The sequence below is a fragment of the Podarcis liolepis genome (assembly GCF_965112155.1).
Source record: "Podarcis liolepis genome assembly, chromosome: 14".
In the NCBI taxonomy this organism is placed as follows: domain Eukaryota; kingdom Metazoa; phylum Chordata; class Lepidosauria; order Squamata; family Lacertidae; genus Podarcis; species Podarcis liolepis.
The window spans coordinates 17,076,639-17,092,774 of NC_139569.1; the positions used below are offsets into that span (position 1 = coordinate 17,076,639).

A 16,136-nucleotide genomic window follows, 5' to 3' on the forward strand; every position below is an offset into this window, starting at 1 on the left:
CTCCCCCTCTCGTCATCAGCGTGCGCGCTCCCGATCCACGCTGCCGGCCGGCGTGCGCGTCCTCCCCAGTTCTTTCCTTCGCTCTATGGGTCTTCTTTGCTGCTGCTGCTGCCGCCGCTGCTAACGCCATGATCTTCCTGCTGGCCCTGTTTGCCAGCATCTTCCAAACAGGTGAGCGTTGCTGAGATCTGGGGGTGCCCAACTTTGCAGGCTGAGATCTGGGGGTGCCTCACCAGCCCTTCCCTCTCTCTGTAGCTGGGTCATGCTGAATTAGCCGTACTGGGGTTGCATATCTCTTCTTTTGCCATCGGGAAGCAATGCCCTGCGCCTGCCCTCCACCCCGCCCGCCCCCGCCCCCAATTGGCTAAGTCAATTTTCGCCAACCTGGTGTCTTCCAGATAAAAACACACAAACATAAAAAGAGCCCTGTTGGATCAGGCCAAACGGGGCCCATCTCCTGTTCCCACAGTGGCCAACTAGATGGCTGTGGAGAGTGCTTTTTCCAGGGGGTAAAGGTAAAGGGACCCCTGACCATTAGGTCCAGTCGTGGCCAACTCTGGGGTTGCGGCGCTCATCTCGCTTTATTGGCCAAGGGAGCTGGCGTACAGCTTTCAGGTCATGTGGCCAGCATGACTAAGCTGCTTCTGGCGAACCAGAGCAGCACACGGAAACACCGTTTACCTTCCCGCCGGAGCGGTACCTATTTATCTACTTGCACCTTGACATGCTTTCGAACTGCTAGGTTGGCAGGAGCTGGGACCGAGCAACGGGAGCTCACCCCATCGCAGGGATTCGAACCGTCAACCTTCTGATCAGCAAGTCCTAGGCTCTGTGGTTTAACCCACAGCACCACCCGCATCCCAGGATTTTCAGGGGGGTACTCAAGGGTAATAATAATATTATATTATTATTATTTATACCCATCCCATCTGGCTGGGTTTCCCCAGCCACTCTGGGCGGCTCCCAACAGAATATCAAAAACATGATAAAACCTCTTTTTTGTTGTTAGAAAGTGTGGCACTTACTGTAGGAACTAAATGGTGAGTGCCAGCACCTATTTTTCTAGAGGGGAAAAAAAACACTTACTGTGGGAAACCTGCGAGCAGGACCTGAGTGCAATAGTATTCACTTGTGATTTCCAGAAATCTTGCCCCTCCTCAGCTGCGCAGCATGTATTGCATGTCCTCCTCAAAATATATACATTAAATCTCTCTTCTCCTCTTATTTCCCAGCATTCACCGGTGTAAATGAACGCACCTTCCTGGCCATTAAGCCAGATGGGGTACAACGGCATCTGGTTGGAGAGATCATCCGACGCTTCGAGAAGAAGGGCTTCAAACTGGTGGCCATGAAGCTCATGCAGGTCAGGATACTTGGCTGAGTACCTAAGCTCTTTGTCGAGAGATGGATGGGGAACCTTTATGACCCAGTGGACCACATCTTCATCTTCCTGCCACCTCCATTCTGTGGGCTAACTTAGGGCTACCCACTTGTCAATCATCGGACACCAGGTGATTGACAAGTGGGTTGTCCCATCCATCTGTCAAAGGTGGCTCATTGTGGGGGAGAGACAACAACCAAGTGGGATTGAATTCCCTCTGCACCAGGCTTCTAGTCCTGCTTTCTATAGGCATTGGGGTGGAAGCACAGCTCTACCTGCCACACACCTTGCTTCACATAGGATGCCAGGTCTGGAGGAAATGACTGTGTTTGGGGAAAATTGTCTTATAGGCCAAATTGGGGGGGGGGTGCCTGGTGGGCCAAATTTGGCCTGAAGACCAGAGACCTGGAGGTTGAAGGCTACACACCAGGGCAGTTTGATCGCACCCAGTGTTGTATATTATCTTTGCATGCTATCATTCTGTTTTTGTGTTGGGGGTTATTCTCTATATTTTGTTGGTTTATTCATTGAAATTATAAACTGCCTTTCTACCACAGCACCCAAGGCAGTTTACAAATTTAAAGGACCACAAAAGAACATTTAAAATTGGTGGGGTGGTGGAGAAAGGACAATCCAGCTGGAACAGGGCCTGTTGTTGCCTCTGCCTGCTTCCCTAGTTAAAACCAATTAAATTAGGTTGGCTTATTTGTATTGCCTTATCTAACATTGTATGTAAGTATTTTCTGGATTCATTGACATCATTGTTATTTTAAATTGTTCTTAATGTTTAAATTGTTCTTAATTTTGCATGGTTCTATTTTTGGGTTTGTTTGCTGGGTTGTGAGACGCTTGGGGCACAATTCTGTGGGAAAGTGGCCTATAAATATATAAACTGATGGCGGTGATAACGATGCTGACTCAACTGTTAATTTCCTGATCTTTGATTATCATCATAACCCTAGGAGATTTTACTCCCACCCTTCAAGCAAGTTCCCAGGGCAGTTTACACACACAAAATAAAAGACTAAAAACAGTCGAAACATACTAAAAATCAGCAAAATTCTTTATAGAACTACACCTCATTGATCAAGTCTGTGGCATGTGTTTGACCACGTGTTCATCCTGGAAGACCTGCTTCCTGCCTTGTAGGCCTTTTCCCACATGGCTGGGAGGATGGGGCCCTGCAAACTCCAACTACCAAAGCTGGAGTATTGTTTAGGGATTTTTTGGGGGGGGGTGTTGGGGTTGTTGATGTTGATTTTTTGTATCTTTATTTTGGATCCTATGATTTATGTGGAAATTCTTCAACTTACGCACTTTTTGATGTTTGGTTTATTGTTTTATGACTACTTTTGCTATGTTTCTATTTTGTAATTTTTCAATACGATTTTGACGTTGGTAAGGCAGCATACAAATAAAATGATTGAATGATTGATTAGGCTTCCGAAGACTTGTTGAAGGAGCATTACATCGCCCTCCGTGAGCGTCCTTTCTATAACCGCCTGGTGAAATACATGAGCTCTGGACCTGTTGTGGCCATGGTGAGTGAAATAACAAATGCATTTTGCTATGAGAGCCAGTGTGGTGTAGTGGTTAAGAGCAGTAGACTCGTGATCTGGTGAACCGGATTCGTGTCTCCGCTCCACCACATGCAGCTGCTGGGTGACCTTGGGCCAGTCACACTTCTCTGAAATCTCTCAGCCCCACTCACCTCACAGAGTGTTTGTTGTGGGGGAGGAAGGGAAAGGAGAATGTTAGCTCCTTTGAGACTCCCGAAGGGGAGTGAAAGGCGGGGTATCAAATCCAAACTCTCCTTCTTCTTCTTCTTCTTCTTCTTCTTCTTCTTCTTCTTCTTCTTCTATGTGAGGGTCCTATCTCCTAACACATCTATATTTTCTAACAATACCCAAGTATAGAAGAGCAGTCTTGTTGGCACGTTCTGACATCCTCCAAGATCCCAGACAGCAGAACACTGGAGGGGTGTGTTGGGAAACCTTGTAAGAAATACTTTCTCTTTGAGAAGGAGGCTCATCACTTCCCTCTTCCCCAGGAATGTTTTCTCAAGTGGTTTAGCAGAACAAGGCCACTGGCACTGAGAAGGTTGCCTTTTCCATTGGTTTTCAGCAAGTGGGTCACGGTTTGATCTAAGGCAGGTGACACCAGCAACAGCACGACCACCGTCCAAATAGGCAGCAACAAAGAAAGAAAGGGCTCCCTAAATGTGCAATAGGACTAAAGGTGTGTCTCGGGTCACCAAAAGGTCGAATGCTAGTGGGAGTTTTTAATCCCTTCACCCCAGGTTTGGCAGGGACTGGAAGTGGTGAAGACAGCTCGCGTCATGATTGGCGAAACTAACCCAGCAGATTCCAAGCCTGGGACTATCCGAGGTGACTTCTGCATTGAAGTTGGCAAGTGAGTGAAAACCTCGTTTACTTTTGGGGCAGTTCTCTCTTCTGACCGTTTTGTGTGACTCCGGCAATGCAACTATTGGTCCACCACAGCAAGGAATGGGGGCTCAGCCAGGTGCCGTTTTCTGCCTGAGATGCTCTAAAACTGCATTCCTGTAAACAGAGTGGAAACTAAATCAGAGGATGATTAAAAATAAATAAATCAGGAAGGCCTTTTTGTTTCTGCATTAGGAGATAGGGGCATCGTTCACACATGCTGTGTGTCTAGCAAAGATAATCAAAATCCTGTTTAGTGCAAACGTTTCAGATCAGACTCTGCACTAGATCTAACCAAATTCCAAACCAAATCAGGCTAATTTGGGTGGACAGGGGTTTATTGTGACATGTGAATGCAGCCAATGTAGATTATGGGTTTGTAAGTAAGAAGGAAGCATTTTTATGTGAACATGGGCCAAAATTAAACTGCCTCCCAGTAATGTTAGAAATGACCTCCAGCTTCATAGATTTGAAAGGCAGGTGGAGTATTTTTGCTTCTTCCAGGGTTTATTGTTGGCGAGTCCCTGCCTGCCAATACACATGCTGTTAATACAGTCCATCCCGTCTGTGAGCAAACACCCTCCCTCAGCAAAATTGACCTTTTATAAGGGAAAGAAAGAGAGAGAGCTGGGAAAATGGGGCAGGAGGGAAGCAGCAGCAAGAAGTGGGAAACGAACAGCAAAGAATTTGAAAATAAGAAAAGACTCTGATGAATTATTGCATAAGGTTATAAGGTTATAAAAATGGAAATGATCATTTTTCATCCCTTTCCCCCTACCCTATTAGGAACATAAGAAGCTGTTGTATAGAGCCCAAATCCACACCATACATTGTGGGAGCTGTAGTTAGTCAAGGGTGCTGATAGTTCTTTGGAGAGCCCTATTCCCCTTGCAGAGCTACAATTCCTAGTTTCCTTTGAAGAGGGATTTATGATTAGACCTCTCTGAGAACGGTGGCTCTGTGAGGGGAATCAGGGGTCTCCTCTCAGCACCACAGACAGTTTCCCAGCAGTGGCGGCTTAAAGTGGAATCGCAGCACTTTAAATGTATGGTGTGAATGTGACCAGTCACATCATTTGTCCATCTGGCCTATCATCAGCTCTTCAGGATTTGGCAGGAGCCTTTTCTGTACCTGTCAATTGAAACCTAGCTCATCATACCTGTATTCATATATGCCCAACTGCACAAGAACTTAGTTAACTGTGGCACAATGCATCCAGCTGCACCGTGGGATATACTTGTTCCTTTTCCCTCGGTCCTGTATACCTGAAGGAGCGTCTCCACCCCCATCATTCAGCCCGGACACTGAGATCCAGCACCAAGGGCCTTCTGGCGGTTCCCTCATTGCGAGAAGTGAGGCTACAGGGAACCAGACAGAGGGCCTTCTCTGTAGTGGTGCCTGCCCTGTGGAACGCCCTCCCATCAGATGTCAAAGAGATAAATAATTACCTGACATTCAGAAGACATCTTAAGGCAGCCCTGGTCAGGGAAGTTTTTAATATGTAACGCTGTACTGTTTTTAACACTGATTGGGAGCCGCCCAGAGTGGCTGGGGAAACTCAGCCAGATGGGCGGGGTATAAATAATAAATTATTATTATTATTATTATTATTATTATTATTATTATTATTATTATTATTATTATTCCCTACAGGAATGTGATCCACGGGAGCGATTCGGTGGAGAGCGCCCAGCGAGAGATCTTGCTCTGGTTCCGCACAGATGAACTGGCCTGTTGGGAAGACAGTGCAGATCACTGGATTTATGAGTAAGGCAGAGCAGCTGAAGCCCGGCCCCCTCTGCTGCTGTCACAAAGGCACTGCACAAACCCGTCCATTCCCTTTCAGCTTATCTGGGATTCCCCTGGGTAGCTTTCTTCTTTTGTTGAGTTGGGTGGGGAAGAGAAAGGGCGGGAGTATTTTAGATCTGAACGAACATATCATGTCAGTTTAACAGCTAGTAATTTAATTCCCTTTCTCCCTGCCTCCCCAGCCCCCAATTATAGCCTTTTTGGGGCAATATTAAGAGAAATCTGTGCTATTAAACCAATATGGAAAAGCACACACCAGGGGGATTCCAGTTCTCTTTTCTCACTTTTAGAATGTATTTTCAAAGGGCTTCATTGGTGGTTTTCCTGCTGCCTCCCAATCCAAGCCTGCAAAGACTACCCCACTATGTTAGGCCAGAGTTTTACTAGCTACAGGGCACAGACCCCACTTTGCAATCAGTCAGCGGATTGCCTGGCCTTGCATCCTGCTGTCCGCAGCATCTTTGGGGTTGAAAAGCACCATGCCTCTGGCCACAAGAGTTTGATTTCAAACCATGCAGGTGAAAATGGGCTACCCAACGTAATTGCAACATCAGGTGACTGGCCCTTCCTACTTTCCCAACTTTACGCATGGGAAGAGTGGGGGAAATACAGATCCAGCCTGCTGCCCCTGCTCTTTCCAAAAGGAAACATCAAATAAGACAGAAGCAAGGGGAGTTGTGCTGTTTCGCTTTACTTAAGCAGCAGCAAATACAAACAATTGCTCGCAGCTAGCAATATCCCAAGCTTGAGCAACAGGGCTTACACAGCTGATGTTACGTCCTGCTCTCTCTCTAGTGAATGCAATTTCTTTTTGGGCAATGACTTGAAATGCAGAATTCACGCTGCTCGTATCTCATACCCGCCCCACTTTCTCCAATAGTCCAGGACGGCGGGGGGGGGGGGGGAGCTGCTTTAGTGCATGTTTTATCTTAGGGATGGCAAATATTCAGGTCTCCAGATGTTGGAGCCTCCATCACCTCTGACTGTTGGCCATGCTGTCTGGAGCTGATGGGAGTTGGAGGACCACTGTCCACCTGTGTTGTTTTTTAAAATAATCTTATTCACAGCTGACAACTATTCAGTAGGAACAGAATGCTGGGATTTAGGAGCAGAAGATGGCATTTCAGGAGGCCTCTGATAGAAACAGCCAAATCCCATTAAGTTGGGACCTGGCTGGAGAAGTATTGTTCCTAGGCTATCATGGTTCCTGTGTTTTCCTCTGGGATCTTTCATCCCACTGCATGTTACTGTTCTTCCAGATATTTCCCAAAAGGAGATTGTTTACATCTATAAATATGTACAGGGCTACTTTTTAAATACTGGCTGCGTTTTGCTTTTGTAAAATAAATTTTGGGAAAAGGCAATCGTTTTTACTCTGTGTCTGTCAGGGTGGTGTATCTTGGAAAAGGGTGTGGATGGCTGGCTGGGAGTACAGAACAAGGGCACTTCATACTTGCACCATATTGTTGCAGGTGACAACCCCCCCCCCCCGCCCCATCACTCGGGTGTGCACCATCGAAAGATGCAAGAAACTTCATGGCAGTAGCTCCTTAAAAATGCCACTTCTAGTGTGTGTTTATCAATGCTCTCGAATCTGTGATGTTAACACATTTTTTTTTATTACATACAGAACAGATATGGTCATCTTTTGGATAGCGTATAAGGGACAAAGCATAGGGAGAGTGGGGTTGTTTTTTCATACAGCAGTCTCTTTACATCTTTAGACCAAAACAGCAGAGTTGACAGGCCTTAAGACACTTTTTAAAAAATTCCTTTTATAACATACAAGTTAACTTTACATACATCACAGTGGAGATGTGGCGGGGAGGTGTCTGTAAGTCAAATCAGCTTTTACCTTGCCGGCAGGTAGCTATCAGGAGTCAACAGCCAGCACTGTGAGGCTTTCTCCCCATAGCTACGCCTCTCCCTCCCCCCGCGTCCCCCCCCCCCACCTTGAACATGTGCTTCTTTTCAATGAAAACGTAACTTCAAACTGTGAAAGGTTCTTTGGGCATATATTTGTAGGCAGGGGAGGCAAAAGGAGCAGTATCCTGACTAATAAATGCTGGGAACTGAGAACTGCAGGAGGCTTTGCAGTTGTATCTGTTTTTGTTTTTGTTTTAAAAAGACCATACCTTGGTTCAGTTCTGCATGAGGAAGTAATCCTGCTCTCGGGTCTTTTGGCAACAGGTAGATCAGTTTTAAAACGATGGCACCCTGTCGGACTCCACACGCTCGCCCTCTCAACTGCAGTGGTGCTGTAGGGGTAGGGCTTTGGGGGCAGAAGTTATGGGACACAGACCCAACTCAGCAGAATGAGCAGCTCCCCCCTTCCCAAATGCAGCTTACTTCAAAAATGTGGTAAGTGAAGCAATACATGTTCCCATCTAAAGGTCTGCCGGGCTGGGAGACCATTAAGGCCAGAGTCTAAAACCACCTAGCTGCACCATTGCTAAGTAGTGCCTAAGCCAGAACTGCCCACCCCACCGGTCCTCACTTTTAAAAAACCGACTTCCCTTTCTCTCTCCTCCCAGGTTCTGCTGTTGTCAGGTTGCTCTCCAGGTCACGTTAGTTTCCTCCCACCCCTTCCAAAAGGTATTTCACCCCCAGAACAGACTGAACAAAATAAGAACATAGGAAGCATAAGAATAGTCAGGCGAGTAGTCCATCTAGCTTAGTATTGTCTACACTGACAGGCAGGAGCTTTCCCCAACTCTACCTGGAGACATCAGGGCTTTTATTTGTAACCCAGAACCGTTTGCATGTAAGGCAGATATTCTACCTGTGAGCTGCAGGCCCTGTGTCGCCTTCCCAGCTCCCCTCTCCCCCACTTCAGAGCAAGCGGTACAAGATCTGCTTCATTCTCTACTTAATTGGGACAAGCACAGAGGATTAGCTGTTTTATGTCTTTTGCCCTCTAATGAACAGAGATGCAACTCCACCTGGACTGTGGCCATCTTTCTGAGCAGAGCACTAGGGTTGCAGTGGGGCAGGCATGGTGGTGGGGAATGTGACAGGATAGATTAGTGGTATTACTTGCTAACTTGCCCCAAGAGAATAGCAAATCTTGGCTGATGGCACTGCTGTTTCAAATGGAATAATGAAAGGGTGTCTTAACAATCTGCTCTTCTCTCTCCTGCACACTATTATTTCATCAGTAGTCTAGAAAACAACTAGGATATGCTGGCATTGGGCAACAAAACCCTTTCCGTAGGAGCAGTATCAGGAGGCGGTCTGGCTCCTTGTTTACTGAAAAGCCAATCCCAAAGGGTTGGGACCTCCTTGTGACATGGAAAATAAGGTGTTAGCTGCGCTCAGTGAAATTGTTGACATCTCCCTAGTGTGTTACCTCCAGGTAGGTCTGGTAGGGTAAGGCCTAAGAAGAGAAGAAGCGTTTGGATTTGATATCCCGCTTTATCACTACCCTAAGGAGTCTCAAAGCGGCTCACATTCTCCTTTCCCTTCCTCCCCCACAACAAACACTCTGTGAGGTGAGTGGGGCTGAGAGACTTCAGAGAAGTGTGACTAGTCCAAGGTCACCCAGCAGCTGCATGTGGAGGAGCGGAGACACGAACCCGGTTCCCCAGATTGCAAGACTACCGCTCTTAACCACTACACCACACTGGCTCTCAAGAGTGGCCTGAAATCTGGAAACTTAATGGACAGAATAAAAATAAGAGAACCTAGGAAGCTGCTTTTACAGCAGCTGAGACTTTCCATTTTGCCCAGTACCATGTAGACTGCCTGGCAGTGGCTGCCCAGAGTCTTATGAAGAGGTCTTTCCCACCACCCGCTCTCTTCTTGATCATTTTTTAAACTGAAGATGGCAGGGACTGAATCTTCTTCCTGCAAAGCAGATGCTCTGCTCCCGATACCTGTTCCCTCCGCCTTTGCTACCTACCCTGTAAGCCTCACTCTCTTTCTCATCATGAATAAAGCCCCCATTTGATCTCAAGCCTTGCTGCAGCTACTTGACCACATTTTGTGCTCTTTCAAATCAAACTACCCCAATGACTTCACTAGCCTTCTAGATTTCCTCTCTCCTGGGTCAGAGATCAACAATGTCGACTTGCAAGTCACAACGTCCTCCCCACCCACCAGCTTTACCGCTTAACGTCTCTTTCTTGTTTTTTCTTCATCTTGGTTTGTTGTGCGGAACCCACAGACCTTTTCAGCCTTTGCCATATTTCTTTCATCTCTGTGTACATTCTGTGGCTCTGGGTGGCTCTGAGTAAGCAAGTGACATAAAACCACACATAAGAGTAGGGGTCCAGCTTGCGGCCAGGTGTTAAGGAATGGAGCTGTAAGGCATTCGATATGTGTGCCATGGTGCTTGTGTGCCTGCCATACCCAAGCCACTACTCAGCACACAAGAAAGGGGGTTAAGTCACAGCATGGTACGGTTGACTGGATTGGGGCAAGTGTTCCCACAAGCTGTTCAGACTATGACTGGACTTCCTTTTTAGTCTATGTTTTCTCAGACCTCATTCAGGCATGGAGAAAGAAAACATTGCCCACAGAGGCAGGCAGGGGAGGCCTGAGAGATGCAAAAAGGAAAAAAGAAAGAAAAAAGCCTGCAGTAATCTCCCTCTGCTGCAAAAGGGGCACGTGGACAGTCCCAAGCTTTGACTCTACCAAGAACTGCCAGGAAGTTGCCCCCCTGTCTTTCTCTCTCTCTCTAAGGAAGACCCACCTCCCTCTCTAAAAAACCTTGGTCTCCCCTGGCTTCTAAGAAAATTAAAACATGAAAGGTTCTGTGAGATTTAAATAAGACGTTAAGAGCACTTAACATTTTTGGGCTTCTTCCTGCTGCTTCCTCCCACAGCCTTTAAAGTTCATCAGCCTCTGAACTGCCTACGGCAGAAACCTCCTTATATCCCAGAGGACCAGCTGTTTACAACTTCATCTCAAGCAGCAATCCACTCCCAGTCACTGGTGCCGAGTCACGAAGCATGAGACGGGGCTCACTGGCTGGGATGGAACTGCCACTGGATGTGGCAGGGTGGGGGCAAGAGAAGGGGAGCAACAGGTGGGATGCGTGTTATGAGTGTGCACACCTGCCATCAACCGGGTGAGCAGCCAGCAGAGTGGCAGCGCCCTAACTTGCATGCCACAGCTGTGGGCGCTGCTTTCTCAACATCCTCTCCCAACAAGACCATCTCTGCTTCCTCTCTTGCTGCTTCTGGAAGCCGCTTAACAAAGGACCAATGTCTTCTCCTCAGCTCCTTTCCCCGTTTCTTCATTTCCCCAGCCCATCCTCCCCAAGCACATACCTCTCCACCGACTGCCTTGCTCCATCTCCCCCAAGTCCAAGTCTGCTTTCATTGGTTTCAATACATGTCATGGAGAGGGAGGGGCCTAGTCTCCATCTTGACTGCTTGCTTTCCTGAACTGCCTGCAAGATACATTTGAATACCTCTTGAGAGCCAGTTGCAGCACCCAAGTCTCCACTGGGGCCCTGGTGGAGCAGCACAAGGTAAAGGAGCACAAAGCACACCTTGGTGGCCTTTCAGCAGCAGAGGACTTCCCAGTTCTTTCAATGACTCTCCACATACCAGCTAAACATACATATTGCCTTCCTCTCCATCAGCACACCACCCACTGCTACAAAGAGCTGGAGATGCCCGTTCCACCTTCAAGTCTACCAACTGTGCCTCTCACCTGAATTATTATATATGATATTTGTTAGGCTTGAATCTTCCCCTTCCTCTAAGGAGTTCAGAACTGGGCACCCTGGGACTCTCAAAGAGGTCTCCCACAAATAGAATCACAGAAGTGTCAAGTTGGAAGGGACCATAACCTCCTGCAAAACCCCAACGTGGGGTTCAAACTCACGACCCTGAGATTAAAAGTCTCATGCTCTACCGACTTGAGTTATGCTTTTAAGTGCCCAGGCCCAGATCTAAACAGCTTCAGCGGTGGAAGCCCATCATGTGCCTGTGGTCCGTTTCTGGGCACTGATGTCCTGCTGTTGACTTCCATACCACAGTCTTCCCAAACGCTTCCATACGCTCTTTTGGATTCCCAACCTCCCAATTTATCCCAGATAATCCCCTGTGAGCAGGTCCCATAGAGAGACAGCGAAGGAGACAAGGTTGGAATGTTCGCTTTGCTATGATGGGATCCATCTCTCTAGCCCTGGTTTGCAGACCAGTGCATGCCGTCAGCGCTGCCTCCGTGGTGGTGAAGTGGGCAGGGGCAAGAGCCGGCAAACATCTTAGTTCTTCCATGCAGGCAGATGAAGGAAGGAGGGAGGGGACCGTCTTGAAAACCTCATCCAAGCCAAGTCCGCTCTGCCTGTGCATCTCTCGTTGCCTCACTTGGGGGTGGAGGGGCCTTCATTGCCATGGTTCTCCCCCTTTGGAAAGCTGGCAGTAACCCAGCCATTTTAGAAAGCATGCAGGCCCAAGATGAAAGCTGCAAGTTTGGAGATTAGATGAGGGAGGGAGCCGCTATCCAGAGCAGGAGCTGCTGCGGTTGGTTGTCTGGGGCCTCGGTTTTCCAGCAGTAGGAGAAATGCAGGAGTTCTGGTATGTACATACTGGCATTCCGGGAGTTTGGGGGGATCAGAGGGGAGAGAGTTATAATTGGCAGAAAAAGAAAAGACAAGAGTAGCTCATTCGGGGATGTAGGAAACTTGCCACACAATGATGTGGCTCCGTTCAGCCTTGGAGAGGATGGGCTTGACTTGGGTGGCTTCTCCTGCGTTTTCCTCCGTCTCGTCATCTTCTCCATCACCTGTGGAGAGACCTTGTACAATGAATGGAAGAGAAGAACATGGAAGCACCAAAGCTCCACCAAGCAGGCCTCCCAATCATTAGTAATAGGTACCATTTACATAGCATCTTTAGATGCCTGAGAGTGTTTTGCATACATCATAATAATCTTTACCCCAACTCTGTAGACCCAAGTTATCCAAGTTCTGCAAATGGAGAGCTGCGGAGTGGGAGAGGTCTAAATTCATCTAGTTCTCCTGAGCAGAAAGCTTGATTCAGGTCATCCATGGTGTGTCTGCATTACATACTCATACTGATTTTTAATTGTGGTTTTATTGCTTCTTTTTACTGTAGTACAATAAGAAATGAGATAATTACAGAAGCAATTAAAAATACAATTAAAAAACACACCTTATTTAGCGCAGCACATTTCCATTGCTACAACAGGTCAAAAAAATCACTAAAGTGATCCACCAAGACTCTCAGCAACTTCTAAGTGGTCTGTGCAGGCAGGGGAGTTGGGGAACTGCTGAGTCTGTGGCAGAGGAAAGGATGGAAGCAGGATGTCCTGTGCTGTAACTCTCAAAGGGCCAAACAAGATACGGATGTTTGCCATGGTGTGGTTGCTTTTTCTTTTAACAAATAGATGATGTGAGAGGGAAGTATGACTCAGAGGGGGACTATGGCATGGAGAGAAGGGCCATTCATCCCTTCGTCCCTGCTGCAATCCCAATCAAAATCAGGGCTCTTTGCACCAGCTATGGACAACGGCAGGACAACTCAGAACCCCTAAACTACAGGACACGCTTAAAGTGGTACATATGAATGTGATATGCCTCTGAAGACGGTTCGGAAACTTCAGCTAGTGCAGAATTCAGCGGCCAGGTTGCTCATCAGAGCAAGACGGTTTGAGCATTATTACACTGTCCAACTGCACTGCCTACCAATTAGTTTGTGGGCCCAATTCAAAGTGCTGGTTTTGACCTATAAAGTCTTAAATGGCTCAGGACCACAATACTGCAAGGACCGCCTCTTTCCATATGCACCTACCTGGATCCTGAGATCATCTTCTGAGGCCCTTCTTCGTGTGTTGCTCCCTTGAGAGGTCCAGAGGGTAGCAACACGAGAATGGGCCTTCTCTGCAGTGGCTCCCCATCTGTGGAATGCTCTCCCCAGGGAAGTTCGCCTGGCGCCTTCATTACACACCTTTAGGTGCCAGGCAAAACTGTTCCTTTTTAACCAGGCTTTTGGTTGATCCGATTTAAAATGTGTTTTGGGGGGGGGGCTATTGGGTTGTTGTTTTATTTTTATTAGGTCTTTTGTGGTTTCATATCTTGATTTTATTCTGTGAACTGCTCTGAGACCTCCAGGTATAGGGCGGTATATAAATTCAATAAATAATAATAGAAATCTCTTCCTTAGCCACTCTGCGCTAGCTTGTCCTTTACTCATAGCTGCTCTGCACAATGAGGATATATATGTAAAAGAACTCACCAATCCGGAAGTCAATGTACCCTTCCCCACCACTGAGCACCAGGACGTTCTTCAGCTTCTGGCCCTCAGCCTCGATGGTGGCCGTGCTGGGGTTCTCGGAGGGGCTGTCTAGCACACTCCCGTTCAGTGTTGCCAGAACGTTACCTGAAAGAATCCAGAGCTTGTTCTGAGCAGCTGAGATATACCACTGAGCTTTGGGCAACCAAAATGACGGAGGATAAGGCTATCAACACTACTATCATCCTGATGGGTCTTACGTCCAATGTCACTGGCAGAATGGCCCCAAAAGTTACTGGGAATCACCCATGGCGAGAATGCTGTTTGCAGTCAAGTCCTTTTGGGTTTCTCACTGGGGCATGTGGTTGACCCCAGTGAGAAAAGGATGCTGGGCCAGATAGCTATGCCCTGGACTTGATCCAGCAGGGCGATTCTTAAGATGTTCTTGAACATCACAGGAAAGGCCACTGCAATGGAAAGAGCCTCAGAATTCTCCATAAGCCTTCAGGTTTCACAATAAGCTCTCAGCATCACGATGCACTGACAGAATTGCATTCATGGAGTACTTTAGATGTTCTGCTTACCAGGCACAGAGACAAAGAATTTGACCGCGTCACGGTGACCATGGAAGCAGAGCTGGGCTTGAGCCATGGAGCAGTAAGGGATAAAACTGCTGGCAGACTTGTCATTGCTGTCGTCGCTGCCGTACACGTGGATGATCCCACCAGGCCGGTTCCCTTCTCCAGATGTTGGGGATGTCTTATTGGCTGAAGGCAACACACACACACACAAATTAAAAGCAAGCAATAAGGAGGAGGAAACGTAAGGGCTGACTGCACTACGCATGGCTAAACTGGTTTAATTATCCTACAAAGCGTTAGCGCCATGAATTCCTTCTCCTGTCCAATTGTCAGGAGGGGAAAGTCCAGTAACATCTGGCTTGACAATCTGGTCTGTTCCTAGCAACTTTTAAAATGTTGCCTACCCTTGAAAAAATAACATCTCATTTTAAAAAAACAACATCTCAAGCTAGTACATTTTAGATATTACGGTGTTCTCCTGAAGAATAAACATCTCCCCAGACTGGGAGTAATTAGTATAACAAGATTTACTTAGAGCCATATCCTGAGATGGAGCCTGCTGAGCACTGTGTGTTGATAAATATGTTTCAATTTCTCTCCTCTCTTGTATCTTGGATTAAGTTTTTCTAAAAAGATCAGACTTGGATATCCCTGATATTTTATATCACCTATGTATTACAACCCATTCTAATGTATTTTGTATGTTATGATATTCTACTTATATGGCTGTTGGTTTTGTTTTCTTCGGTTCTATCAGGACTAGGACCACATAATAAAGAATCCGTCTCTTCTCTCCCCAGAGAACCCTGGGAAGTATAGCTCCATGAGTTGAGACAAAGATTTCCAAAAGCTTATTTAACACCTATAAAGAGAAATGTGGCTGGTCTGGAAGTGGTTTCACTGCTTTCAATTTTTTTAAAAATCTCCCTTTTGAACTGTCAGAAGGTGGGGGAGGGACGGAGGTGGAGCAGCGCAAATGCTGTGTACCCAGGGGCTGGGCTAGCGTCCCAGGGGGGTGGGGTGGTGATGTCACCCCCACTTAGGGATGACACCCGGGGCGGCCCGCACCCACTGCACCCCCCCTTCCTCTGCCAGTGGGGAGGGGAGCTATTCTGCAGGAGGTTTGTTGAACTGACCCAGAGTTACATGCTTAAATTGGCTGGTTGTATTTTTTGAAGAAAAGCAACTGCAGTCTGGAAAGCATCTTGATGAGTTTCCTGCTGAAATTCTACCCTCCTCACCCCAGTTTTTTGCCACCCTAAGCCACAGTTCACTGCAAAAAGTACCTTTGAGGGCAAATCACATCCAGGAAGGGAGTGATTATAATCAGGAAACTGACACCCAATCTGGATTAGGAATCTTTTCCAGATTGGGGGCCCCATGTCAGCTTCAGCTTTGTTTTCAAAATACAAGTGGCTGGGTTAAGGATGCACTTTCAAATATTTCAAATCATTTAACATGTTTGGAATGAGGGAAACCCAGGGGCACTCAGCACTGTTTTGCCAGTGGCAGGGCTGTCACTGTCCTCACATGCAATTTCCACTCTGTCTTCTGAAGTGGTACAAGTGCTACTTGTGGGGTTTTGTTTTTGTTCTGTTTAAATGTATAGCTATGTTAAGAATTCCTAGGCGTATGACCACATTTCTGCTTCATCACCTTCTTTCATCACAAGATAGAACCAGAAAGGAACCGGTTTAAAGTTTCTGAAGCTTTT

At 47.1% G+C, this 16,136-nt stretch overlaps 2 protein-coding genes across 6 annotated transcripts in view; one reads left to right on the forward strand and one right to left on the reverse strand.

Moving 5' to 3' along the window:
- The first annotated feature begins 2 nt into the window (after positions 1 to 2).
- On the forward strand, positions 3 to 6,998 carry NME3 (NME/NM23 nucleoside diphosphate kinase 3). Its single transcript, XM_083474584.1, has 5 exons — positions 3 to 171; positions 1,233 to 1,363; positions 2,821 to 2,922; positions 3,681 to 3,793; positions 5,479 to 6,998. The coding sequence occupies exons 1-5, from the start codon at positions 129 to 131 to the stop codon at positions 5,594 to 5,596; spliced, it is 507 nt and encodes a 168-aa protein (XP_083330710.1). The 5' UTR covers positions 3 to 128; the 3' UTR covers positions 5,597 to 6,998.
- A 233-nt stretch (positions 6,999 to 7,231) lies between these two features.
- MAPK8IP3 (mitogen-activated protein kinase 8 interacting protein 3) overlaps positions 7,232 to 16,136 on the reverse strand; it is a 77,377-nt gene continuing 68,472 nt past the window's right edge. For all 5 annotated transcript variants that reach the window (XM_083474139.1, XM_083474136.1, XM_083474138.1 and 2 more), the window contains 3 exons: positions 14,426 to 14,608; positions 13,845 to 13,988; positions 7,232 to 12,372 (listed from right to left, as the gene is read on the reverse strand). In XM_083474139.1, coding sequence (XP_083330265.1) covers positions 12,251 to 12,372; positions 13,845 to 13,988; positions 14,426 to 14,608 — 449 coding nt within the window. In that variant the 3' untranslated portion in view covers positions 7,232 to 12,250. The remainder of the gene's footprint in view (positions 12,373 to 13,844; positions 13,989 to 14,425; positions 14,609 to 16,136) is intronic.

Coding starts and splice junctions, on each gene's coding strand:
- NME3 (XM_083474584.1), top strand. CDS start 129: ATGATCTTCCTGCTGGCCCTGTTTGCCAGCATCTTCCAAACAG. Junction 172..1,232: donor TGCCAGCATCTTCCAAACAG/GTGAGCGTTGCT, acceptor CTTATTTCCCAG/CATTCACCGGTGTAAATGAA. Junction 3,794..5,478: donor TTCTGCATTGAAGTTGGCAA/GTGAGTGAAAAC, acceptor TATTCCCTACAG/GAATGTGATCCACGGGAGCG.